The sequence below is a fragment of the Chaetodon trifascialis genome, chromosome 2 (genome assembly GCF_039877785.1).
Source record: "Chaetodon trifascialis isolate fChaTrf1 chromosome 2, fChaTrf1.hap1, whole genome shotgun sequence".
In the NCBI taxonomy this organism is placed as follows: Eukaryota; Metazoa; Chordata; class Actinopteri; order Chaetodontiformes; family Chaetodontidae; genus Chaetodon; species Chaetodon trifascialis.
Window position 1 is genome coordinate 28,024,974 of NC_092057.1, and position 27,951 is coordinate 28,052,924.

Consider the following 27,951-nt stretch of genomic DNA (forward strand, 5'->3'; position numbering starts at 1 on the left):
CAACTTTCCCAGTCCTTTGTTGGCCCTGCCCCAACTTGTTCAAAACATGTTGCTGCCATCAAATTCAGAAAAAGCATAAATTTACAGAAATCAACGATATAGCATTTTCAGTGGAGTATATGTAAAACGGATTAGCAAGCTATTGCAATTGGTTGTAGTTATGTTTTCCACAGTATCCCAACTTTTTTTTTTTTTTAATCTGTTTTTCCAATGAGTTTTTGCAGTGCAGGTGTAAAACAAGCAAAGAGAGCTCAAACATGAAATATTTTTCAGGGTAATTCTTTTTCAGACACAGGAAGCTCAGAAAATCCTGAGCCACATGCCATAAATGTCATCATGCAAAGACACTCATGCTTTTCTATCATTATTATCATTATAATTATTATTTGTCTATAGCTGTTTTAAAACATTTAAGGATAACACAGCAACAACTCAAAGTTCTTGAGACCGTATGCAATACTGACATGATATTATCATAAGGGTAATGCTGAGGTACTGTATTATATAAAGAGTGCCCTGAAAGAGTGTCTAAAATTGATAAAACTTAATACATTAACATTCATCAGTCCACTGGCTGTTGCTCCTGTCCATTTAGCTGTAATGTTCAATAGAAAATGCCCCTGAATCACTGGACCTCATGATAGTCTCGCTGTGTCTGAGGGACAGCTGAGAGCGGTAAAACCCATTACATTGGGAATCCAGCGGATTGTCTGACACCTACAATATATGAGAAAAAGAGAGAGGAGTTTTTCTCTTTAGTATATCAGCAGACATGTAATTTCTCAAAGTTTCTACCAACCTTCCCCTTATTCAGAAGCTTAAACCCATGCTGCCTTTTCAGCTAATAACCTGATGACATTTTGGTTGAAGCTCCACTAATCACTAATTTATGTGAACAATGGATCAAATTAAACCTCATATGAAAGGTGTCTGCAAACCTGCAGAGAATTATCAAATGTGCATTACAGAGTGATCAATTATCTTGTATTTGTGCTATTTGTATTTGAACTGTGTATTTTACCTCTTCAAATTTCTTGGCTTTGTACTGCTCTGCCCCTTTCAGGAAGTTCAGCAGTATGATGTCACACAGCACCGTGCCCTACATAATAGTAATAATAATAACAAATACATTAATCAGTTCTGAGGAAAAAGACAACCCACAAAACTACATGAAAAATAAAAAAAATCAACTTGAGGTCTGGTTTACACTGTCAAGTACAGTACATCTATAAAACTCACCACTCCCACTGATGTGAAGGCTGCCACCATGTTGATGAGTGTAGGTATCATGTTGAACTTCCCTGCCTACAAAGGAAGAGGTTTATACAGTGGCAAGCAGAGTACTGAAAATTTTCACTCAAGTGAAAGTACAGTTATGCCCATATGTATAAAAACGTATAGTTTAATAAATGGTCAAAAAACATGCAACAGATGAGTCTAGGATATCCACAAACTGAAGTTAAGTCAACTGAGATTGAACAGGCTGGGAGTCCACTTCCAGAATACACACAACACAGCCTGATGGGTGGTATTTCAATACATACTGTACAGTTGATTGGTGGAGACAGGTTTGAGTTGGGAGACATGGAAGACAGGATGGATTCTCATAATAGCAGATAATTTTAATCTAAGGGTAGTGAGGTTACTCAACTCAACTTTATCTATATAGCACTTAAAAAACAGCCACAGCTGAAACAAAGTGCTGTACATAAATAGACAATAAAGCAGGAATAAACACTAAAACAATTGTTTTATAGTTTTAAAAAAAATTAAAAACAATAAGTAAAAGCAAACCATAAAACACTAAAACAAGAGCAGAGTCTTATGCGGGGTTGAAAGCCAAGGAATAAAAGTGGGTTTTAAGACAAGTTTTAAAAAGTGGCGGGGCTTGTCTAATGTGCTATGGTAACTCGCTCCATAATTTAGGATCCACCACTGAGAGAAGCTCCTTTCTGAGCTTCTGTAGATTAATGATGGAGTCCACTGTAAACGGGCCCAAAAACTGGAGAGAGGGGGGTTTTTTTTAGATTTTGTCCTTGGAGCGATATTTCCAGAGGACAACCAAACTTTCTGACTTGGTTCGTAGTTGGGAGTTGAGTGTCTTAGTGGAATAGATGTAGGAGAAATTCTTGTCATCAGTCCAGACCACAAATGCTCTGAGGCCTCCAGCCAGTGGCACCATTCCTCCAACAGCCAAGAACTCCCAGTCTCTGACATTGTAGTTTTGTTCGGTGGGTGTCAGTTTTCTTGAAAAGAAAGCACAAGGGTGAAGCTTCTGATCTGAACCAGAGCAATCGGACAACACTGCTCAATCCCCAGTGTCAAACGCTTCCACTTCTACCACAAACTGAAGGGCTGGATAAGGTTGGACAAGGACAGGAGGAAAGGAGCTGACGTGAACAAACCCACAAACAGGACGGAAGGTGAGGTCAACAGGGTCAGGGGAGCCACAAGCCTGCCGTCGTCCAAAGTGAAGTCCCAGTTGAAGTTGGCAAATCCCAAGAAATGCTGGAGCTGCTTTTGATTCTCAGGGTCTAGCCATTCCTCCACTGCCTTTATTTTTTCCCGGTTCCACCTTCAGTTGTCCAGAAGCAGCATGAAATTCACATTTCTCCACTTTGACAATTTATCTTGAAGTAATCTCTGCAAGACCTGCTGCACATGCCCGTTGTGCTCCTTCTGACTTCTGGAAAAAATCTGAATGTCCTTAAGGTATACAAAGATTAAATGGTTCAAGAAGTCCCATAGGATGTGATTAACCAAGTTTTGGAAGACTATGGGGGCACTAATGAGCCCAAAAGGCATTACCAGCAACTCAAAATGCCCAGAAGGTGTGTTGAATGCAGTCTTCCATTCATCCTCACCAGGTGGTAAGTGTTTCGTGATCCAATTTAGTTAAGACTGTGATTCCCTGAAAAGGTTCAAAGCCAGATGAGATCAAAGGCAGAGGATATTTGTTTTGTTTTGTCTCTGTGGGAAAGTGATAGTGGGGGATGTGTCCTTGGACACTGAAGATTGTCTTAACGACAAGAGGAATTTACTGGACAAGAGGCGAAACTAAGGGAATTAGAGGGTTTTTCTTTCTCTCTCTTCACCTTTCCCTAATTTGGCTATTTAGCCAGCTACTGGCTTCAGGTCTGGAGGAAAATCACATGTAACCAACTGATCTTTTCATTGTTCATTCAATTATTTGATTAATACATTGTGAAGTGCTTCCTCATTCCACCCGAGACACTGATACCAGCGTCCAGAAATCCACAGAATCATCTGCCACACACTGGGTTCCCTGTTTTAAATTCAGTTATCTCCCAGAGACATTTCCTGCATAGTCCAGATGGTCAAACACATTGTGTAACTCTGTGATGAATATTTCAAAAGACATTCTCTCCAACTGACACTTAGCATGAAGTGCCTCTGCCCACACCAGCACTTGCCCTCTTAATGGTCCCAGAATGAAGCAGACCATAGAAATCTCAGCGGGGAGAGTTAGTGGATTCTGATGGAACAGTTCTGCATAGGACTAGATAATACAATCTCTTATCTACACCTAATGAGATGAGCTGGGGGTGATTCGTGTTGGTGATCTCTGGTGGAAAATGAAACTTCTTGTCTAGGTGAACCAACAAGGTCCAGTCTCGTGCCTCCCTAGGTAGGCCTGGCTTGCTTTGCACCCTCACAGACAAACTTTCTGCTGGTAGGGTGATATGGTGAGGCAGGATGTAGGGCATTGATGGATGTCTGTCTGGTTTCCAGAGTAGCAGCCAGGCATGAGCACCTGGTTGTGTTGCCAGGTATAAGGACCTTGTGCCAGACTAGACATGCATCCAACCAAAATCTGCTTAAGGCCTGCTGGACAACAGCACAGAGGGCACTTTGAGTCTCCACCATACCAAAGCTTGAGGTTTCTGGGAGATGGCAGGACATCGTAAGCAGCCCGCAAAATGAAGCTGATCTGAGGTGCCTCCATCTTCCTCAGCTTTCTCCATGAGAACCTTCTCCTCTTAACTCCTTCCCATCTCATCCCCTGTCTCTGCTGGTCCTGAGAGACAGCTTGTGTGCTCCTCATTGCTGCTCTTGCCGTCGCACAAGTGCCCTTTGCTGAGCCAGAGTTGCCTTCTGCCAAGTCTGCAGTCTCCAGGTGTGCTCTCTCAAAGGCCAAAGCCCCCTTGACCATGCTGGAGATAGCCTACAATGTCCCGTTTCTGAAGGGCTGACTTTGCCAGTTATATGGCCATAGATGGAAACCACTTCCTTCCCACTGAAATTGTGGGAACTGTTTGAGCCACACATGAGTCCCCAGAATCTGACAGTATCATTTGCAACCTCACTTTTAAGCACTTGTACTCCTCCGTGAGGATGGACAAAGGAAGATCTATGATGTCCTTTCCATTCAGCCCCACATTGGTGACGCACATCGGGAGACCCAACCACTTCTTGGCATATAAGTTGATCAGCCTTTCCAGCCTTTCAACTCTGCACAAGGGGACCTCATAGATGGCTAGCGGCCACATCAGTCAGGCAGGAGGCCAAATTGAAAGCATCAAGCTTCAGTCTTCCAGGGCGCAAGGATTTGTCGATGCTATCCAGGCTGCTGATGGTGTTCTGCCTAAGCTGTCCGACCTGTTTTGAGTCCTTAAGGGTTGTGTCGTAATGACCCATGCTTTTCACAGACTTCTCTGTGACTGATGGTATGGGTTTCTCCCTGATGTAGAAATGTTGATCTGTCAATTTCCCCTTGACAACAGAGATACTTCTGGACTCGCCTGGCTTTATCTTCATCTGGGCCAACTCAGTATTTTCCTGCAGCTTTCTCAGCAGTTGCCTGGTGCATGCCAAGGTTGTTGTGAGTGTGGTCACATCATCCAAGCTCTAATGGGAGGGAGTCGCAGACCAGGTTTAAGTTGCTGTCCTCCTACTACCCACCGAGAGGCACGGATGAAATAACCTCCATGGCCATGGTAAAGGCTAGTGGGGAGATGGTACATCCTTCCGCGATGCCTACCTCCAAGCACTGCCATGCTGTGGTGTGCTCTTCCGTTGTCAGGCATAGCTGTACGTCCTGGAAATAGGTCTTGACAAGGGCAGTGATGATTTCCAGTACCCTGAAGCAGTCAAACACAGTCCAGATGAGATTGAGGGGTACAGAACCAAAAGCGTTGGCCAGGTCCAGGAACATGAACATCTCTTCCATTCCTTTTTATGGTTTGGATTTGATGTCATATCATGTTCATTTGTTCCAGACACCCTGGGAAACCTGGCATTCCTGCTTTCAGCACTGCTGTATCAATGTAGTTTTTTCTTTTTTTTTTTTTTTTTCAGACATTCCACCAGCCTGCGAGCCACTACACTAAAGATGATTTTACCTTCGACATTCAAAAGGCTGATATGGCGAAACTGGCTGATGTCAGCAGAGTTCTTTTCTTTAGGGATGAGGGTGCCTCCTGCTCTTCTCCAAGCTGTTGGTATCCCTTTGTTCTGCCATACCACCTTCATCAGTCTCCACAGGAAGTGTAGTACCTCTGGCGCATTCTTATAGAGCCCATAAGGGACTCCATTGGGCCCTGGGGTGGATCTGAAGTACCACACTAGCCATTTCACTCCACCTAGGGGGGCTGACGTCAATCTGTTGTTCTGGAGAATTTAGTGGTGGCATGTCAGGTGGAAGGGTGAGCTGTTTTCTCTGGCTGTTGGTTTGCGCTGCCTTTCTTTGATACTGCAAGCTTGCCACTTTTCTCCTCTGTGAACAGGCTCTTCACAAACTTAAACAGGTCTTTGAAGAAGTTTGTTCTTGCATGCTCCTTTCTTCGACTGCTTCTAAGATTCTCGGCTCTCTTTTAAGCTGTGAGTCAGTCCCTAATTTCTACCTGCAGGACCTGTATTGCTTCCCTCTCCTCCTCCAATGCTTTCCTCCACTGCCTCTTCAGCTGTCTTCTCTCTTTTATAAGTTGCTCAATTTCTTGCTGCCTCCTCGACCTGTTTGGGATGGATGAACCCTTCTTCCTTTTTTTCCACCAGTCCAAAGGGTTCCACTCCATGGTTGTATATCAGGTCCCCCATCCTCTCACGTTTCTTCATTGTGGTTCCCCTCAGCTGCTCCAGGAGCTTGCTGAGGTCAGCATGACCATTTCCCACTCCTTCTTCTCGTAGGATTTAGGCCACTTGATAAGTGGTTTTCGCCCCTGGATCCTTGTGTCTGCTGCGGGTTGTGGCAGGCTGGCCTCCTGGTGTTCTGCTGTGCTTCCCTCCTTCTCCTTCTCCTTCTCCACAGGCACAGGGGGACGGATGTCCTGCAGACTCTGGTTTTCATAGTGCACTGTAAAACCACAGCATTTACAATTCACCTGAGAATAGTTCCAGATCAGTAGTGCAGGATTCTCTGACAGAAAGTAGTGTTGGGGTTGCCTCAGCTGGAGCTGTAGGCTGCTGAGGCAGTGGAGGTGAGGCTAGGGAGGCAAGAATAGGAGATGAAAGGGTGACTTGTGAGTAAAGCAAATTGATTGAGTTTAGCAGGGTATGTTGCTGCTCATAAAGTGTGTCCAGAAGTTGTCTGTGTTGTTCAAGCAGCTTTCCTTGGTGTGACAAGGCTTGCTATACAGTAAAAAATTTTTTAGTTTAATACATTTTTCAAAAATGTACAACAGACAAGTCAAGGAGATCCACAAACTGAGAGTGAACAGGCTTTGACAGAGTTCAGTTCCAGAATACTTGTGACACAGACTGACAGGGCATAGACTGGAGCACAAGGTTAGGTATCTGAGCAGAAACAACAGGAGTCAGGAATGCAGGTAGCAGACAAGGCAAAAATAGCAAAAAAAAAAATCTTGTGTAGATCTCTGGAGTCTCAATTGTTGTCACAAGGATGAATAGACAAGTTGATGAATACTAGGTGGAAGGCCCGTGCTTTACTGTGGTAGCAGATGAGCCTTGATTGACTGATTGGTGTCAGGTGTGTTCAGTAGAGGAGCAGGCCAGCAGTTAGACACACACAACAGACAGGAGACAGAGGCAGAGGACAGAAGGCACAATAGGGTAAAGGAGGGGAAACATAGTCAAGAAAAAGTTCTTGGTCAATTAACGTTTTAATATTATTTAGTTTGCGGATATATCAGATATATTATTTATTTTAATCATAACAGTAATTTTATGCAAGTCTAAGTCAAGTCTCAACTTCTTGGGGCATTCCAAGCCAAGTCTCTGGTCAAGCCAAGGACACGGGAGCACATCATAGTGACATCATGTATCAACAAATGTGTTGATGATGTTGTCATCGCAAAGACAATAAAATCACCAGCAGGAAAGCCTGGATGAATGGAAATGTGAAGGCCCTATCCAGGGCCAAAAACAGCTCTCTTTTGATCAGGTGACAAGGAAGCATACAATATCACCAGAGCAAGACTAAAAGCTGGCTTCAAGGAGGCAAAGTTAAGACATCAGCAAAGAATGGAGAGAAACCTCAACAACAACAAACCAAACATATGTGGCAAGCAATCCAGAACATCACAGACTGTCCGGATTTGTTAGGATCACCTCCCAAAGTCCTTATGTTTCCTATGTTCCGCCTCTGTTGTGTCTCACACCTGAGGTTCACAGACGATCAACTCCTGCAGTGTGTATACCACAGCTCTTCACTTCAGTTTTCACTAGATGGTTCACCGATGTGGTATTTTGTCTCAGGTCTTTTCTTTGCTCTAATTTACTAGTCTTGCTTTTTGTCTCCAGTGTGTTTTGATACATGCTCATACTCCTGTGTTTTTCCTCTCTGATGCAGACAACCTCATGCCATTCATTCTCTGGATCTCCTGCAATAAGACAGCCAACTCTCTTGGCCTTGCCTTGCCCGTTTGTCCTAAACCTGCAACTCCCCACCAACCACCAACCTCAGCACCTCTGGCTATGGATATTTTGAACTCTTGTTTTAATAAATTCTCGTAAACTGTCTTCTGTCTCAGAGAACTGTTTTTAGGTCCTGTATTGCCTCAACTATGACATAGACTACCAAAGCAGGAGCTCCCCCATAATTTGTGAGGCCATATTGCCAAATAAACTTTTATAATACATTTCATGCTTGCTCTCCTCAACAAAGTGTCAGCTGTCAAGTCAGCAGAATCCTGCTGAGTGTGAAAATGAGTACAGCTGCTAGGCCTGATAACATCAGTGGCCATGCACTAAAAGCATATTAATTGGCTAGTTGACATTATTACTAATATTTTAACATATCACAGAAGAGCATTCCCACCTGCTACAAGACTTCTCTACAACTGTTAAGTTATAACAAGGAAGAGCCACCAGAGACTTGCCTCATTGAAGAGCAAGTGGTAACTGTAGTCGGTGTCTCCTCCTCTGTTGACTCGGAGGAGGTCTACAATATCCCACACCTACAACACTGTCCTTTTATCACTTTGGATTTAACAACTTTTCACAGATGCCTCATGGAACAACTGACTGTTCTTCACACTGCTGGCCATACCGACGCAGTTTCAAGGACTGTGATAACAACCCCACAGATTAAAAAGCTGAACTGTCAAAATGATCCTATACACATCCATATCCCTCTGTCATTATCTAAAATGGATTTTGTTTTGCAAAAGCACTTTCTTAAAGGTCTTTAAACAAAATCTCTTCGGTTTATTAATTATTTCTGAATGGGCACATTTAAACCTTATTATATTGATTGGGAATGAGCTGCTGATACAAATTCTTACACACACTAAGGTATATACTCACGTTTCCATTGACCAGAACATCAAACCTAATGGCATAGGCTTTGACCAGAGTGCGGTATTCCGTCCCATTCTCCATCTTATAGTATTTAGCAAACCTGAACAGACAAACAAATCAGACATTTTTTATATGAAAGGAAACTTGGAACATAAGGGTTAGTCTGCATCTGGGAAGTAAATACTTAGCATAATAAGAAATAAAAATCATAACTATGAAACCCACGGTGAGGCGGCATTTAACCACTATGCTCCACACCTGTGAACAGCCTGCCAGAGAGCCTCAGATCTTCAGAGACCGTTTAATCAGGCTTTTTAATTGACCGTTAAATTCTTCTTACGTTTTATCATTTATCTTATGTTGATGCCTTTTAGTTTGTTGTTTTATATTTTGTATTATTTTACGTATTTTATCTACTTTATTCATTATCTTATGAACTTCTCTTCTTTTAACTGTATCATTTATTTTCTAATTCCAGTGTTTCCTCAGGGGGGTCATCCACACTGGGAGCTGTGTCTGGTCTGTTGCCGGGGGTGCTGTCCTCAGATCCCTTCGGCCCAGCTGGTGGGGGGCTCCCTACCTTGGTGTGGGGTCCGCGGGTCTGTCAGGGGGGTCCGGGTGGCCAGTGCCCCCTATGCTCACAGTCCATGATGACTCCTCTCGGTGTGGACGGCCCCAAAGGTGGCCTGCCATGTCTTGTTACTCTTCCTACTATTTGTGGTGTGTGTGTGTGTGTGTGTGTGTGTGTGTGTGTGTGTGTGTGTGTGTGTGTGTGTGTGTGTGTGTGTGCGCACATTTAGTTTGGGGTGTCCGCGGGTGTAGTACATACAAAGGGTGGGAGGGATGGGTTTTTAATGTTGTTCTGTTTTTATTTATATTGTTTTTAACTCTGGTAAAGCACTTTGTGTTGCATTTCAGTGTGTATGAAAAGTGCTATATAAATAAAGTTTGATCGATTGATTGATTGATTGATTGATTGATTGATTGATTGATTGATTGATTGATTGATTGATTATTTATACATCACACTTGAAAGCACAGATAAAAGCAATGTGCAGAGGGTCAAGAGAGCAAATAACTACAACAGTTAAAGCTCAGCTTAATATAAAACAAAAACATTAAATGAAAGTATAAATAAATACCTGAAATTGTAGCCTGGTGAGACAGCGTTCTTCTGTGACATGGCATCCAGTCGGGTGAATGAATATGAGGGGTTACACTGGTCATCTGACTTGTCCAGATCACATATCCAGCCGATCTTTATACCAATCACTCCTCCCTGACAGAATTTTCAGTGAGAAAGACACATGAATAAGTACGTTTGTGCTCAACCTAACCAATTGAGTGCTTTTTCTATCTGTGTTCAATACAATAGTTTTTCTCTGCCATTCAACTTTATTCTACATAACTTTTTATGGATTGGAATGTTAGGATTTCTTCATCTGTGTATTTCAGAGTTAATACATATATCTGGTCATAATTTTATGTGACTGGAATTATGTTTAACGTAAAACATGTTGAATACTTACTTTCCTCACAGCACATTTACATGCACCTACTTTGTACTGGTTAATATGTTTGGGAGAAATGTTATGCTGCCCATGTTATGATCATAAGTAACAGTTTGTTCATATGCAGGAGACAGTGTGACATTCTTATACCACAGCAAACCAGAGTTCGCATCTTACCCCCCGTATAAGACCCTATTTCCAAAAAACATGACATGCTGTGTAAAACGGAAATAAAACAGAATGTGATCATTTCTCCATCCTGTTTGACGTATACTCAATTGGAAACACTACAAAGACAATATATTTAATGTTTGACCTCATAAATGTTATTGATTTTTTGAAATATATGCTTATTCTGAATTTGATGCAGCAACATGTTTCAAAAAAGTTGGCAGAGGAGCAACAAATGACTGGGAAAGTAGTGGAATGCTCCAAAAGCACCTGTTTGGAACATTCCTCGGGTAAGAGGTGATAGTATCATTATTGAGTATGAAAGGCACATCCTCAAAAGGCCCAGTTGTTCCAAGCAAGGACGGAGCAAGGTTTGCCACTTTGTGAAACAAATTTTTGTAAAAGGGATATTGCTGCATCAGCTCGAGAACACTTCCTGAAACCATTGTCGGTAAACACTAAATTCTGGTTTTATTAATATAAACAAGTAACACAAGTGGGCTGCACGGTGGGGCAGCAGGTAGTGCGTGTGCCTCACAGCAAGAAGGTTGCAGGTTCGATTACTGGGTCGGGCCTTTCTGTGCGAAGTTTGCATGTTCTTCCCGTGCATGCGTGGGTTGTCCCCGGGCACTCTGGCTTCCTCCCACAGACCAAAAACATGCTCATTAGGTTGATTGGTGACTCTAAATTGCCCCTAGGTGTGAGTGTGAATGGTTGTGTGTTTGTGCCCTGTGATCGGCTGGCGACCGGTCCAGGGTGTACCCCGCCTCTCGCCCGTTGACAGCCAAGATAGGCTCCAGCTCCCCTGCGACCCCGAAAGGGATAAGCGGCATAGAAAATGGATGGATGGAAGTAACACAAGTTCATAATATAAGTTTAATTTATATGTGTGTGTGTGTGTGTGTGTACTGTATATATATATGTGAAAGGTGACACATAGAGGTATCCTATCCCACATCCAGATTCACTATCAGTATTACTGACATAGAGTAACTGAAGCATAAACAAATTATTGTGCTTTTCCCATTTTTGAAACTAAACTTTGTACATTATTGTCAAAACAAGTCTTATGGTGGAAAAGCTGTTTTAATAAAATAAAAAAATAAATGTACAACACTGCAAACGTTTTACATTTTCATAATTTACATTCTTTCAGGTTGCTGACATCGCTTACAGATTATTGGCAACTTGCCATTCATAACAGATTCAGGCACATCACAGGGGGAGCACTTCACTAGTGTCTTTGCATGGCACTGTCTGCACTTCAGCCAGTCAGTGGTGCTGTCCCCACTGCCATGCTCTGGGCTGTGATGTGTTCCATGTGGAGCAGGAGATGGTCGGTGTCCGGCAGTGGAGGAAGACCCCACTTCTTCCAGCTGCTTGGCAAGGGTATCTTTGAACACCTTCTGGTGCATGGGTCTCCTTCCTTTATTTTTTGCAATTTCTTTGTGGAGGATGAAGGCATTTATAATCGCGGTGTCCAAGAAAAGATAAAAGAATGTCTTATACTAATTCCAGGTCTTCTGGAGGACTTTGTAGTAACCTGTCAGGGTGTCGGAGAGGTTCACTCCACCCATATACCTAGATGGAGCGAAACAACCACCACATTGAGAAAGATATACCAAAATGTGAATATATCAAGCACACAAAGAATTACATGTCAAAAGGAATAAAACACTGTTAAATATAAAGTACGTACTGATTGTAATCTTTCAAATCCTGGTGGAACTGGGATGTCCTTTAACACCCAGTGCCCATCTGCAGCTTTGACCATCCTTTGTGTCATCTTTATGGGCTGTAAGGCTTTCTTTCATGTCTCACCACTGGGCAAAAAGGAGAGAGTCTGTCCTGACTTAACGTATGCAGCCATAGGGAGATTTTGCGTCCAGACTGTAGATCTTCGTTTTTCCAAACAATCCAATCCAATTCCTGCAGATGGTTCCACATGCCAGGAAGGTGGTCATGAAAAAGGGTGGGACTAGTGTAAAGGTTGTCAACAAACAATTTGCCAGTGCCCAGCAACCATGTGTGGACAAGCTCCATCATGACTCATAACTGAGTACTTTTTTCCCAGCCTCACATGTCAGCTGTTGGGGAAAAGCAGGATACAAAATTTGTATTCATAATTTAAACTAAAGCTTATTTATGTTGAAATATCCACTAATATTTAAGTCAAAATATACAGTAATATATAAGATACATAATCAAAGTTGAGTACATTCTAGTGCCTTTGCTAAGCTGTAGGTACAAAGTATAGGCTGCTATTGACTCAAGTGAGGTGTCAATAATAAGGTCAGAGTGTAGTGACCATTTTAATGCTAAGCTATTGTTATTATGCGCACGAGAAATTGAGTTACGGCAAAGAACACTAGATTTTGCCTGATAATTTGATCATTTGCTTTTAATAATTTGAATGACGCAACAGCAGCCATTTGTTTATTTAATATTGTGTTATGGACAAAATGTTTTACTGGATTGGATCAGTTGGACCTTCGCTAATGTAATAAGATTGTTTTTGTTTTTGTTGGACTGTTATCAATCTGTGGATTACCATGAGACTTCATGGGTGAGTTCTTCTTGGCTGATTGTATCTTGAAATGGTTTGCATTAGTCAATCCTGAGAATTTTATCTTTCCAATAATGTAATAAATAAGTATAAACCTAAGAGCAGGAGTTAAGTAAATTGACAGGGAGGCCACTAAACACCCGGAGGCCATCGGATTGTTAAAAGGTGAAAGTAATAATTACCTAAATCTTGATGCGGAGTTGCACTGAAAAGATGCAAGACAGATGCATGCTGTATTTTACTGTGAAGCACAATAATTAGGTTAGGGAAAGACAAGAGATGTAAAAGTTTTTGCCTCCATTGAGTAACATTTCAGAGGCTATAACTTTGGGGGTTCTCGGTATAAAACTGGGAAACTGGGCCTGCTTGTCATCATAGAAATAGATCAGAAAGATTGCAGTGTTTACACACAGCACCAAACGCTCAAGCTCCAGTTTCTTTGCCTGTCTGTGTCAAAGTGACCTTGAGTGTTGATAGGCTAGTACTTGTGATGTGTAGCCAATGAGATAGTGCTGTGGGTGAAACATTGAGTGAGACTACATACTGTAGTTGTGACTACAGACAGAGAGAGGCAGACATCATTAAACCATAACCCCACCAATAATTTTTTTGCTGATCTGAAAAATAATCCAATCCATGACTAAATCTTGTGATCACCTGAACCACAAGTTTTGTGATCCATTGCAAACCTAGTATCAACAGGTAAAAGAGTGCAGGTGAAAAGTTAATTGTGTTGTGCGGACACTAGGTAGGTGCTGAAGTCATTGTAGTATGTATTAGACATAGAGCATGGGCTACTCTGCAACATCAGTTTGGAAATGTTCAGTGTCCACAGTAGTATAGCAGACAAAATGCTGTAAATTGTCTTACAAATCACCACAGGGCAAATACTGAAAGACAGTATCCATTCCTGCCACAGCCTGTTCATCCTGCAGCCATCTGGCAAGGGATTCAGAAGTATCTGGTACCATGCCCCCACACTACAGAGTTTCTTTTCATGGCTGAGAGACTCCTTAATTCATCCTCAACACTGAACAATAAATACATGATGCAGATGTATGTATCTGCATGATACCAGAGACTGTACTTGTTGCTGCTCATCACGTCCTGCCAAGGTAAGATTAAAAGTTGATATAAGTTTCATCTGTGTTGTGGTGGTTTTGCACTTGGGCCCGAAACCCCCGTTGTGACAGTATGTTCTGATAGAGAGATTATTGTACAGCCAAGTTTTGTGATGAGCAAGCTAATAGCTGAGGAGCTGAAACCTCAGTCAGAAGGAGAATTTGTTAGTGCCTTGTTATTGCTGCTGACCTGCTAGTTCAGAAAAAGTGGAATAATCAGTTTGTCTTGAATAATTTAGAGAGATGAAGGAAAACATGACGAGGAAATTTTTTGAAGCAAAATTTAGACTGTGATCAATTGCAACTGGAAAGGGGTAACACTGTACATTTTTCTATTTTCCAAGAGCAGAAGCCTTCTGTGACATCTGAATATACTGGAGAGTGTCCAAAACTCCTTATGGCATTTGACCACCAAGGCCACCCTGACACAATTGCTGAATTGCTGGGTCCCTTCCCTGTGTCTGCTACCCCTATAGAAAATGTCTGGGTCTGAGTATAGCCTTTGAAGGAAAACAATGCCAGAATGATGATAGAGAAACATGCCCATTTGTCTGTATCAAATGCAAACAGAATGCAAAAAGGGTGGAGCTTGGGAGGATAGGCATTGCAACAACTCTGTCCTGATTGGATCAAGCCGAGAAGGCAAGGACACACTGTGGTAGTGACTTGTCAATCACAAGGGAGCCACACCTAAAAATGGTGGTTTGACCATTTTGGTATGACTCCAGGAGGCTGGCTTAATGGAGATGTGAATATGAGTATCATCTGCATAGAAAAGGGAACTAGTTTTCCAACTACGGATTGATGTAAGGGGCAAAGAATAGGAGAAAAGAATGACTGAGCACAGATCCCAGTGGTACATCATAGCTGACCTTGTTGCCTGATGAACAGCTGTTATGTAAAATTAAGTGAGATAAATATAATTTAAACCATGAGAGAGCAGTGTCAGTGAGACCAATATAACTTCCCAAATAATATAATAGAATGTGGTGGACATTTGGATCAAAAGCTGCACTGAGGTTTAGGAGAACGAATACTGAAACGGTGCCAAGTCTGATGCGAGTAGTAAATCATTTACCACTTTTTAAGGTTTCTGTGCTGTGGAATTTTCTGAGTTTGGAAAGAATGGGAGATTTATGAAAGTTTTTGATCAAGTCGGGGTCCAGGTTATGTTTCTTTAGGAGTGGTCTGATAACCCCTGTTTTAAAAGAGCAACACACAATTCCACTCATAAGAGATTTTTTCATTACTTGTTTAATTGAAGGAAGGTCCTTAAAAAATGTGGAAGGAATAGAGTCAAGTAAAGTTGTAGGTTTGGAGGAGAATGCCAGTTTAGAGACTGTATCAGGGGAGATTATCTCAAAGGGGGAGAGTCTGCAAGACAAAAACTGTTGAGATGCAGTTGCCCTGTCCTGGTGGCAGTTTAGAAGAGAGTTTAATGACAGTATCAAGAAGAAATCTGGCATTATGTATATTATTTTGTATCAGACTAGAGAAATAAGCTATTGTAGAAGCACAAAGAGCAAATTTATGTTCTCACAGGTTATATGACTTTGGAAGCCAAAGAGGTTCTTTGTTGTTTGTTTGCTATAGTTTGGTCGCTCTCCACCAGTGTTCAAGTGTTCTGCATTTTTATTTAAGATACCAAGAGTCTCAAATGTACCAGGGAAATGGTTTTGATCTAGTTTTTCTAATGGACATGGTGGTGATTGAATGAACATGTCCAATAGTATAAGATACAAGTTGTCAGTGAAATTTTTCGGACATTTGGCTTTAGCCAGGTTCTACATATGGCCATAAAAATGAACACTGCAGCATTAATGGACAAGCTGACTCCAGCCACTTCCTTTTGTGTCCACCATTGAGACAAAATGTCTCTGAATCCTTTTCAATTCAAATTTTGAGCAACAAATGTTCTCTGAACATACCAGTCTTAACACTTGATTAAATCTGGCTTGTACTGCTGCTACTCCTGCTCAGTATCCTAGTGCAGTTTTTCCACCATCAATTACTTTTCAATCTCTTATATTTTTGCTCTATTTTGTCATGCTGTAACTGTAATGTAGACATCTCTTTTTGCTGTTCAAATGTCACTTGGGACCAGCCACTTGCAACCACCCCACAGACATGTTCCCAAGACAACAAAGCTCTCATCCTGTTCAACACACAAAAAAGTGAAACAGAGCTTTACACCACACTAGAAACAACAAAAAAGCTCTGTAGTAAGTTTGATGATTCAGTTGACTGAAACAAGGGTAACATCGTACTTCCAAAGCAACAGAAATACCAGGAACTCTAGCTCCAACTCACCTTACGTTTGCAGTCAAGTAATGCATAGAGACAACAGTGAATCTGGTGCCTTCCAGTCATCAGATAAGTGCTACCCATCTTGCAAGTAAATGTTCATCTTTCAGAAAATTGTCAAAATCTTCATGTATCTTTTTTTACACTGCACAAGGGGATGTGACATAGGAGCGGTGATTTGCCATTGGCTCCACTATTGTTCTGATAGTAGAACCGGAAACCAACTAAATCCAAGGTCTGTTCAAGAGACACATTTGATGGCCTACAATCGAGATCAACAACCATGACTATGTCACTGCTTGCTCCATCTGCACCCTAGGGAAGACTTCACATTGCCCTCCAGCTGGTCTGCTGCATCCTCTGTACATCCCGAGTTGTCCTTAGTCTCATATTGCACTAGACTTCGTTATGGGCCTACTTTCCTCACATGATACTGGGGCGTATGCCAAACAGGTAGCGGACTGAGGTCAACATGGAGGCATAGGGCCCAGAGGAGTGATTGTGGGTTCCCCAGTCTTTCATAGTAGAACCGGAAACCAACTAAATCCAAGGTCTGTTCAAGAGACACATTTGATGGCCTACAATCGAGATCAACAACCATGACTATGTCACTGCTTGCTCCATCTGCACCCAAGGGAAGACTTCACATCACCCTCCAGCTGGTCTGCTGCATCCTCTGTACATCCCGAGTTGTCCTTAGTCTCATATTGCACTAGAATTCGTTATGGGCCTACTTTCCTCACATGATACTGGGGCGTATGCCAAACGGGTAGCGGACTGAGGTCAACATGGAGGCATAGGGCCCAGAGGAGTGATTGTGGGTTCCCCAGTCTTTCCTGGCATCCTGGATGCTCTGATGGTCAGGGATTTCCATCGTACACACCCCAAGAAACCTGATGGGTCGCCTGGAGGCTCATTGGAAGGGGATATTGTCAGGGTCTCGCAGGATTCCTCCCTCATCTCTAGTGTTTCTGCTGCCAATTCACCCATCAACTACACCTGTAGCCTGCAGGATATAAACCCGAGTCCTTCACTCTGTTCTTCACCAGATCATTGCATTTTGCCATAGTGTTGCTATGTTTAAATGGCTCTTTTAATTCTCTGTAATTTCCTCTTGCTGTCTTTGAACCAATGGGTAATGATTTTTAGGTGTCCTGTTGTGAAAGGAGAATCTGAAGCTTTTCAATAAAAATGTCCTCACACATCATCCTGAACATCCTGAAGCCCTCTCAGTCCTCTACCTGTCAATATGGCAAAACAGAACAGTTAATAAATGGCCAATGACCACAACCAAAAAGTCACAGGTCAATATCAAGACAGAATAGAGACAATATCAAACAGTTCACTTAATTGCTGTTACAGCATCACAACATTCACCACTGTGCTGATAGGAGTAAGGACATTGTGTCATTACCACACTGTAAGTAACTGCTAGATTTGCAGTTTTAATAATGTTTGTTTTGTGGGTATAATCTTTACATTTGATTGGTTTACTGTAGTTATATTTTTGTCTAGCAAAAATGACTGAATGAACATGTAACGTGAAACTAGCTTATCTATGTCAGATTTCAATAAAGAGCATCTTTGCTTATAATGAATTTAGTTTCATTTTACAAAGTTCACTCACCTCCAATTCCTTCTGTTGGCTGCCATGCCCACGATGTCCATGCCTCTCCATCCAGGATCTCAAAGTCTCCTCTTTGGGCTCTCCCCTTTTTTTGCCTTCTGAGTGCAAATTGCACAGCATAGTGTAAGCTACTTGTTGCCATGCTTGTTTTTTTGGTACAGGAACACGCAACAGCTGCTGTTGTTTGCGGGATTTGTGAGGTGGCCTTTCACCAGAGCTCCAGTGGATATTGACCAGTTGTTTAGTATTTTGTTTGGTGTATTTACTCAGTCTAAAGTTTGATGCTACCTCAAAATTATCAAAGATTAAAATCTGTGCAAGTTTGCGGAAACGTGGTTAGTCTTTCTTGGTTTCAACTGCTCCTCACATTTGTACAGAACTCCAAGCTTTGAGCCTTTGACGTGCAACTCGAGTTAATCACAGAAAGTGATAACTTGGAGATTGACTTTAAATTACAAAAATGATTACTAAAGAGTTTGACCTTAGACTTAGAGAGACATAAGTCACAAAAGACAGGACTTGAGACTTTTTGTGTCTCATCCCTTTTTGTGACTAAGTCACAAAAAGGGATGAGACTTGACTACTTGTGTCACGTTCTACCCAGATAAAACAATAACAAATAAGACAAACACAAGCAATGTACATATTTTGTAAAGTTACTTGGTTTATGCACAGTAATGGTTAGATTTTAATTATGTAAAAAAAAAAAACACCTGACGCAGCTTTGAAAATGTCCAAATGCTGCGTCATTGTAATGGTCACAACTCAGACACTGGAAAAACATTTACGGTGACATGCTTCTTATAAAGATATGACTTGGACTTGCCCGCAAAACCTTCAAATGTCTTATAACTTACCTTGTCTGCCAGTTTAGTGAAGTTCTGCTGTGCGTAGCGGACCACATCTCCCACTCTAAAGATGGGGCAGTAGGTGTTGTTGATCATGTCAAAATTACATTTTTTGATGTAATCGTTGGTGATGGTAGAAAGGAAGTTCCCTCTGCACATGCAATCACATCATTGTATTAACATACCAGACTACTAGTGTTATTATCATCATCATCATCATCATCATCATCATGATATTAAAATCAGAACTGTCATACTTGGTGTAGTTGAAGGTTGGGAAGCGGATGCTATTCTTAATGAAAATGGTGAAATTCTCTACTTCCTTCATTGGCGTACTGAGAGAGGGGAAAAGAAGAACATAGAGAGGAAAGACAGACATGCAAACAGCATTGTGTTTAAAGTAATTTGTCTTGTACCTCACAAAGCCAGCACACAATTTTCTCTTTTATCACAATATGGAAATGATAAGATTTATGCCAAATTTCCTTCACTGTTGTGAGGTGAAAGTGGAAATCTCAGACAGCTCAAAAACTGGACAATTAAAACCAAAACTATCTGTATGGACAGATATTACTAGAGGTTAGCAATCCCTTAAAGTGTGTACTGCTGCGACATGTCTGAACTGAACTGGATACCATGACTATCAGCATAGCCCTGTTCTCATGTTCCAAGTCAAAAATCTTCATTAGCAGAACAGAGGTCAACAGTGATAGCTAAGCCTTGTAAAAAGCTCTCCATCACATGCACAGTATTGTCTTACGTCTTGATGGTGTCGATCTCAGCAGGACACCATCCTTTTATCTCACACATCTTGATGGTGGCATTGAAAGGAACACATTTGCCTGTGAGAATTCCTGAACCAGAAAAGAAAAGCCTTCATACCAACTGAAAAAGCAAGAATACATTTTAGGCTCGAAAATTAGTATAAGTTCTAGTGCCTTAAGTCAACAAATTTGCATTGGTTTAAAACAGAATTAATGAAAAAATTGATTCCATCAAATACTGTTACGTAGAAATTAAAAGAGAAAGAGACAGGGGATCTCACCATAACTTCCTGGCTTGTTGAGGTGCCTTGTGCAGTCGCTGTCCTGCGTGCAAGTATACTTCTTCTCACTCTGGGTAACACACAATAACACAAACTGAAATTTAAAAAAAAATATAATCAGTTTCTGAAGAAACATTTTTTCCACTTTACACTTGGAAATGATCTGATTAACTAACTTCTGCACAGAATGTTTTGTTTGTAGTAGTGATGTGTCGGTCACAAATGGTGAACAATCGGAGCCGGCTCCTGCTTGGGAGCCGGAGTGGGAGCCACTTTGTTTTTTTGTTTTTTTTTCTGTCCAATTGATGTGTGGTGGCTTCTGTGGTTCCATACTAAGCAGGAGGGGGAAGGCCGGGGGTTACAGATACAGCGCACACACACACACACACACACACACACACACACACACACACACACACACACACACACAGCTGCTACAGAGACAAAATGGAAAAGTGAAGGCGGAAAGGTGAGAAGATGAGTGACCACAGGAAACACACTATGTCATTTCAATGACATCTATACTAGCAGAGTGTGATTCTCTAAGCTTCTCTATGTTGTTTCACTGTAAATAGTTAAAAGTTTCTAAATCTTACACATACAATCAGAGATTGCATCTTTTTGTCAAATTGAGGTATTTGTTTTTGTACTTTAAAATGCATTTTTTTTTAGCACTCTGTTCCATATTGAGTATAAGTCATATACATAATAAACATTTGATTAAAGTGTTTTTTGTACATTAGTAATTCATTTTACACATAATTTTACATTATTTTTGAGCCCAAAGAGCCAGAATTCCCATCACTAATTTGTACAGCCCCTGGTGTTTTGGAGAATTCTGCAGCAGATACTTCTGTGTACACTCATGGCTTCTGTGCCATCTATGACAACCCGTACCAAAGCATCTCATACAAATATAATTAAAGCTATAGTCAGTAGGGCAAGAGGGGTCCTTGTATTGTATTTTTTGGATCTTATTATGGTATGGTTCTATTATGTGCCTTTACGTGTTTCTCATAAGTCATTGTTGTTCTCATAGACTCCTATCAGCAGCATTGGGCAAAGAATACACTGCTGGGCTTCTTGTAGCGTGGTTGGGACAAATTCTACAAAACATTGGTGAGGAAAGAGCCTTCTTGGTGACACCAAGGTTCTGCAGATTGTTGGTAGCATGATCTGATTCTTTCGTTGGTACAATAATTTGCATGATAACATGTAAACACTTCATATCCTGTAAATTCAGCTTAAGGAACATTGTCTACCTTTGGCAGCATTGTGTATGTTCTGTACACATATTAGAGGTGCTCTATATTCATACACTTCATTGCTGCACTACTCTGACAACAAAAAAATAGCATTATTTACTGTTGCTAAGTGCTGAGTACGTTTGACACACATTTAAATATATTTTATTTGAATTACTAAGAATTTAGAATATCTTTATGTTAAGTAAAGAGTAATGTGAGACTGGTAGCACTATTAACAATAACTGTCAATCCATCGGCTCACTACATGCTGCCACTTTCCCTCTCATCTGCTCACCTGCTCAGCCTGCACTCTTAACCCCTCTGTTCCCTCCTCTTTACCTCTGCCTTGTGTCTCTGACTACGTCTCTGGCCTTGCCCCTTTTGGATTCAGTATTCAGGGGAAATGTTTGTTGTTTGGTTCAGCAAACATTTCCTGAAGCTGTCATTCGCTCCAAATGTAGCATCAAGTCTGCCACAGCTAAGACTCCCAGAGACTTCCAGGTTCAGGTATTGTTGCTCTTGGGTCCTAAATCAATCCATTACAGTATAGTCTGGCCAGTCATGGACCTGTGCTCCACATCTCAGAACCATTTCAAAAGAATTGTCCTCCATGTTACAATTTGATAATCAGTTTAAATTTAAATAGGACCCAAGGGGCAGTCAGAAAGCAAGGAGCTGTTAAAACCCAAAAATAGTTTATTAACAAGAACGAAAAAATCCTAATATAATAGTACAAACAAGAACAAACAAAAAACACAATCTCCAAAACACAAAAACAGCCCTTAAACAAAACAGTCAACTACACCGTGGCAAGCGGGTAGGAATGCACAACTCTAACAAGAAAACAAAACTAGGGATTCACACCATCGAATAACAAAACCAAACTGAAACGAGATACACTCACAGGCGACAAGGAACAAGACTAGAATTACTATAAATGGGAGAGTCTAGCATTAGGCTTGAAAAATCTGGCAGCAAGACAGCTCTGCCATTCCGCTTAAATGGGGAGAGAATCAGTGGATGAGCGTCAGCAGCACCATCTGCCCTCCGAACAGCCAGGCCACACCTCCACTGCAGAACTGGAAGGAAAAACTCACAGACAACACATAAAACAGAAAAATACAACAAAATAATATATAATAATGTAATATAATATAATAACCTTGCACTGCTTAACACTCCAGGCAGGCTGCAGCTGCTCAGGAGCAGGGGCTATCGGTGCCAACCTTCCAAACCAGGGCCTGCCAGAGCGACTGGAATGCCGCCGCTCTCTGAGACCACTTCCTGCATGGGTTGGCAAACTATATCAAAGATGAATTGGTGTCCTATGATTTGCCATCCTTCCTTGATGGCGTCATTGAGCTGGTCACCAGGGTGGATCTTTGCATTTTGGCCCATCAGCAGGAGAGACATCTGTGGATGCCGGTTCGACAGCCTGCAGCTCATCCTCAGGGAAGGCCCACAGTTGTCAAAAATTCCACCCTGACTCTGCCCCAGCAGGAAGGACTGGAGCCCATGCAGCTCGGCCACACTAGGTTGACCCCGGAGGAGACAGCGATGAAGACCATGCCCATCCTGCCTTCTTCCTATCTCATAGCCTCCGTCACCTGGAAGATCGAGGAGAGGGAGATGTCTGCCACAGAGGGCCAGCCCAGGCCCAGCGCCTGTCCCCAGAACCGTTTGTTCATCCCTCAGAAACTGCGTTCTTACATCCTCTAGTGGGGGCACTCTTCCAAGCTTATCTCTCACCCTGGAATCCAGCAGACCCACAACGTCCTTCACTGACGGTTCTGGTGGCCCTCCTTGGATGAGGACATCAAAGGATTCATCAACACATGTTCCATTTTCAGTCAGCACAAGCCCTCTCACCATGCTCTGGCCGGCCGCCATCCCAAGGAAGCACGGCCATTGTGATGGTGGTGGACCATTTTAGCAAAATGGCTCACTTTGTGCCACTTCTTAGGCTCACATCTGCCAAGGAAACTGTTGAACTTGTCTCCCAAAGGATGGGATGTCAGACAGGAGGCCCCAGTTCTCATCTGTACTTTGGAGGGAGTTCCGCAGCCCGCTGGGGGCGACAGTCAACTTAACGTTCAGGTTCCACCCCCAGTTCAATGGACAGACTGAACAAATGAACCAGGAGATGGAAAGGACACTTCGTTGCCTGGCTTCTCGGAATCCATCCTCTTGGTCATGGCAGATCTTATGGGTAGAGTGCGCTCACAACATCCGAACCAGCTCTGCCACCAGTCTGTCATCCTTGAAGTGCGTCTATGGGTTCCAGTCCCCACTCTTCCCTGCACAGGAGAATAAGGTCTCCTGTCCCTACGTCTAGAGCTGTTGCTGACTCACCTGGTCCCAAACCAGAGCAACGCTCTTCCGTGCGGTGAGTTGCTACACCACCACCGCCAACCTTCACTGCAGCTAGACTGCAAAGGCCAGAGGGTGTGGCTGTCCACTCGGGACCTTCTACTCAGGATGGAATCCAGGTAGATGGCTGCCAGGTTTATCAGACCCTTCCCCATCCAGAGAGTCATTAGTCCCACGGCATTGAGGTAGAGTCTCCCTCGCTCCATGAGGGTCCACCCAACATTCCACATTTCCTGGGTCAAGCTTGTGAAAGAGAGCCCTCTTACGCCCACAGAACCATCGCCTCCACCTCCTCATGACATTGATACCGCCGGGGCCATGGTCTTCAGTATCTGGTCGACTCTGATGGTTACGGGCCGGAAGAGAGGTCATGGGTCCCTGCTCATCCCATCCTTGATCATAGACTCATCACCCGCTTCCACCAACAGCAGCCGGCTCAGCCCACCCAAACTCATCCTTCAGCCTCAAGAGAGAGACATAGGAGAACTGGGGAGGCGCAGCTGCCTGACGAAGAGGAACCATCTTCAGACAGGGACAAACAGCTCTAACAAAGAGCAGTAGTTTTCAGACGTGGATGAGGATGAGTCGCTCCCCCTGACTCCCTCACCCACCCTGCGGAGGATAAAGGAGGACATGGAATTTTTGGAGGAGAACTAGTATTCACTGGAACTGTTTGTTGTTTGGTTCGCCAAACATTTCCTGAAGCTGTCGTTTACTCCGAACAGAGCATCAAGTCTGCCGCAGCAAAGACTCCCAGAGACTTCCAGGTTCAGGTAGCGCTGCTATTGGTTACAGTACAATGTGGCCATTCATGAACCCGCGCTCCAAGCCTCCTCAGAACCACTTCAAAAGAATTGTCTTCCAGCGAAATGAGGTCATGATAGCGGTCACAGTGGCGACAATCAGGCAGGCCACAGCTGCTCAGGAGCAAGGGCTAGCAGCAATAGCCTTCCGTACAAAGGCTTGCAAGAGTGACTGGAACGCTGCCGCTCTCCAAGACGCCTTGCTGCAGGTAGTGCTGCTCTTGGGTCCTAAACCAGCCCATTACAAATAGCAGTAACTGTGAAGGAACAGTATTTGACAAAATGCAATGTAAAATATATTCAATTCAATTCAATTCAATTCAATTTTATATAGGTGGCATTAATTTGTGCAAGTCAATGGAAAAATGCAACACAAGTGAAAAGTAGTTTCCTTACTCTTTCTGAATGCACCTTAAAGAAACAGTAGTTGTAATGGTAGTACAAGTATTAATCATTTTGAGTCACTAATAATGGTAGTAGCATCATATTAATCTGATAGTCACTGACCTCTGGACAGTACCCTTGTACTTGGTTTTCTGTTGTGATCATTTTGGTGATAATGCAGAAGACTGAAGCTCCCTGCGGACAACAAATATAAAGCACATCACCATCTTTCTGTCCTACTGTTCAACCATCTATTTGTCCATCCGTTCATCTATCCATCTATACCTGCGTAGGAGTGACGTAGTCTGCAACATCCATGACCTTGTCATTGTAGGTTCCAAAACCTTTGACCTTGGTCATCACCGAGGATTCAATAGCTGTGTCTCTCACCTGGTAGGCCTTCTCATAGAGAAATACCCACCTGCAACACACACACACACACACACACACACACACACACACACACACACACACACACAAATAACACAAAACATGACATTGATTTATTAGCTGTTGCTCATTTTTGTCTGACTTCTTGCTGTTGTAACCTGGTGTGGACTGAAGGACCACTAACTTCAAGAAGGTAAAGATAAGCAGCACCTAATTAGTTTTGGTGATTTTGTTAAAGCGATGATGTTCATTTTTGTGTGGCAGCTGCCAGCTGACTTGCAAATCTTCAGTTATGGGACTCATAGTCAGAGTTAGTGTCCATGAGACTAACAACACCTAAACTACATGAGGATGTTATTAGTGAGGTATGGACGGTAGGGATATAAATCATAGTGATCATTGCTCTCCACATGCTCCTCCATTACTGTAAGATGAAATGCCAGTATAGCTGCTAATCAGATTAGTAACACATGAACAGCAAATACAAAAGTAGAGGAAGACACACCATGTAATAAATGCCTGTGTTGTTACCTAGAAATATTTTGCAAGGTACGAAGGTAATAGCAATATAATCAGGTCAGGTTTGTACAGAGGAATGTGCTCTAATTTAATTTTGTACATTTGATTAATTTTTTTGTTTTTTTGTTTTTTGTTTTTTGTTTTTTTAGTTTAGTTCCTGTTGATTGTATGTATACGGAAGAGTATTTTTTATTTTAATTTTTTTGTTATGTAGCAAGACTACGTCAGCAGTCTCTGTGCTGCTGTCACATCATAAAAAGATAAAACCACAAGTGGAATCTAACCATTGTTAACTTTTTTTATTTATTTGTGCGTGTGTGTGTTTGTATATAATTGTACGTGTATAATGGTGGGTACAATACAGTCCAGTAAGAGACTCAAAAAAAAAAATCATTTATATAACTATTTAACAGAAGAAAATTGCATTTGCACACGCTAACCTCATCTTTTGTTAAATGAATCCTAGTGTAATTTGAATATATAACACAATTAACCCCTATAAAACACTAATCATATTTCTGATTAAATAGAAATAGTAACAAAATCAATCTTACAAACCATGACTACAATTAAAATTTAAATCAAACAACAAACAAATAATGCTAAAATACTAAATAACAACTTTGTTTTTAATGCATAATGAAATAAGATTATATGAGCGTGGAGGAAAAGATCAAAGACAAGAATTACCTACCTGCAGTCTGTATTTTTCTTTAATAAAGCACTTCAAGACTGAAGATTGTATAAATGTGACCTGTGCAATGTCCGTAAAAGAACACTTTAATCTCATTATTAGTGATAAATGAATAAGTTTAATATTTGAACATGAATGCTTTGAATTATTTGGGCCACATCATATTTGAATATGACAATAATATTGTAATAGTGATGTGATGTAATAACACCTATGATATGATACTTAACAGTAATAAAAATGATAATATAATATGCACATACATTACAACACTTTTGGATTAAAAATTTATTTTAAACTTGTCCTGTCATGTTATCATCACCATTACAGTATTTGTAATGTAATAAATATAAATGTCTTAATTTCTTTATTACGAACAGCTGCTATGGGTGCATTCAACCAGACCAGTGTAAATACTGCATTATCCTAAAAATGTACAGAAATACTCACCCAATGAAGTAAGTGATGATGAGGAGTTGGACGACGCGGTTGATGATGCCGATGGTCCAGCTCTTCACCACCACTGACTTGGTGGTTTCATAGGTGAAGAAGTCTGTTATACAAGACCACATCCTTGCAGTATGCGATGTATGTCTATGTAAAGTCCAAATGAAGCAGCTCTTGTGTGAGCCTACAGTAATTACAGATGTCCCCAAATGTGGATGAAATCTTCGTTATGCGTTTGTGTTGAATAATGTTAATAGCAAAAAAATCTTTATATCAGGTCCAACACGTAGAGATCTTCTTCTTCATAGAAATCTTCAAGCTGTCTTTGAAAGCACGGTAAAGAAATCCCTGTAGCTCAGTAACACCAAACAGCAGCCGCTGCCCTCTTCCTGTAACTTCAGCCTTCATGTAGTATGATGGCTAACTAGTTAACAAGTAAACACCTTTCTCTCTCTTACTTTGTTCTCATCTCTCATTCCACCCATTGTGCTTTCATCTCTCTCTCTCTCCCTCTCTCTCTCTCTCTCTCTCTCTCTCTCTCTCTCTCTCTCTCTCTCTCTCCCTCTCTCTCCCTCTCTCTCTCTCTCTCTCTCAGTTTAATCTCTGACTCTTTTTTCCCCTGCAATTATCTATGTGACGTGTGTCCAATTTGCCCTCCCTCCCTCTGCTCAGAGCACCATGGATGTTCATGGTCAAGCTTTTTATGTTCAGCATTCTGGGTTTACAGTCTAAGAGGAAAAAGTAGCAGCAAGTGAACTGGAATGAGAGTATTGATCAAATTCCAGTCAAAGTTCTATTATCAATGTCAAAAGAAGAAGATCCAGTTTTAAAGAGACAGAAATAGTACAAAGAGATTTGAGGATAATCAGTTGAGCTTCTCAAAAGGAGTGGAGGCCATGGCAAACACAAGCAAAGATAGAGAGAGAGAGAGAGAGAGAGAGAGAGAGAGAGAGAGAGAGAGAGAGAGAGAGAGAGAAAATAGAAAACATGACATTGGAGCTGTTAGGTTGATAAAGTTTTTGAGTTGTTGGAAGGGAAGAGAAGAGAAGAACCCTATACCCTGACCCTATCAGACTGAATATAATTTGAAACTGACTGTGGCCTTAAAATTAGACACTATGAGCTGAGACACTATTTCAACACACAATTGTGTCCATTCAGTCTTTGCTGCAGACATCGGGATAAT

At 41.8% G+C, this 27,951-nt stretch overlaps 1 protein-coding gene across 1 annotated transcript; it reads right to left on the minus strand.

The window, feature by feature from the left end:
• Positions 1–591: 591 nt before the first annotated feature.
• On the minus strand, positions 592–26,890 carry LOC139337773 (P2X purinoceptor 3-like). The gene is made up of 12 exons (XM_070972526.1): positions 26,769–26,890; positions 25,001–25,136; positions 24,839–24,910; positions 19,912–19,981; positions 19,627–19,720; positions 19,124–19,201; positions 18,876–19,017; positions 9,861–9,997; positions 8,725–8,818; positions 1,240–1,305; positions 1,022–1,099; positions 592–717 (listed from the first exon to the last, which is right to left on the minus strand). Exons 1-12 carry the CDS (start codon positions 26,888–26,890, stop codon positions 592–594), a joined length of 1,215 nt encoding a protein of 404 aa, XP_070828627.1.
• Positions 26,891–27,951: the final 1,061 nt, after the last annotated feature.

Bases quoted from the DNA above. Each gene is read 5' to 3' on its own strand.
- LOC139337773 (XM_070972526.1), bottom strand. From the start codon at position 26,890: ATGTGGTCTTGTATAACAGACTTCTTCACCTATGAAACCACCAAGTCA. The intron at 1,100-1,239 runs GTGAGTTTTATA...ACTATTATGTAG, and splicing joins CCTTCACATCAGTGGGAGTG to GGCACGGTGCTGTGTGACAT. The intron at 718-1,021 runs GTAAAATACACA...CATATATTGTAG, and splicing joins AAGCCAAGAAATTTGAAGAG to GTGTCAGACAATCCGCTGGA.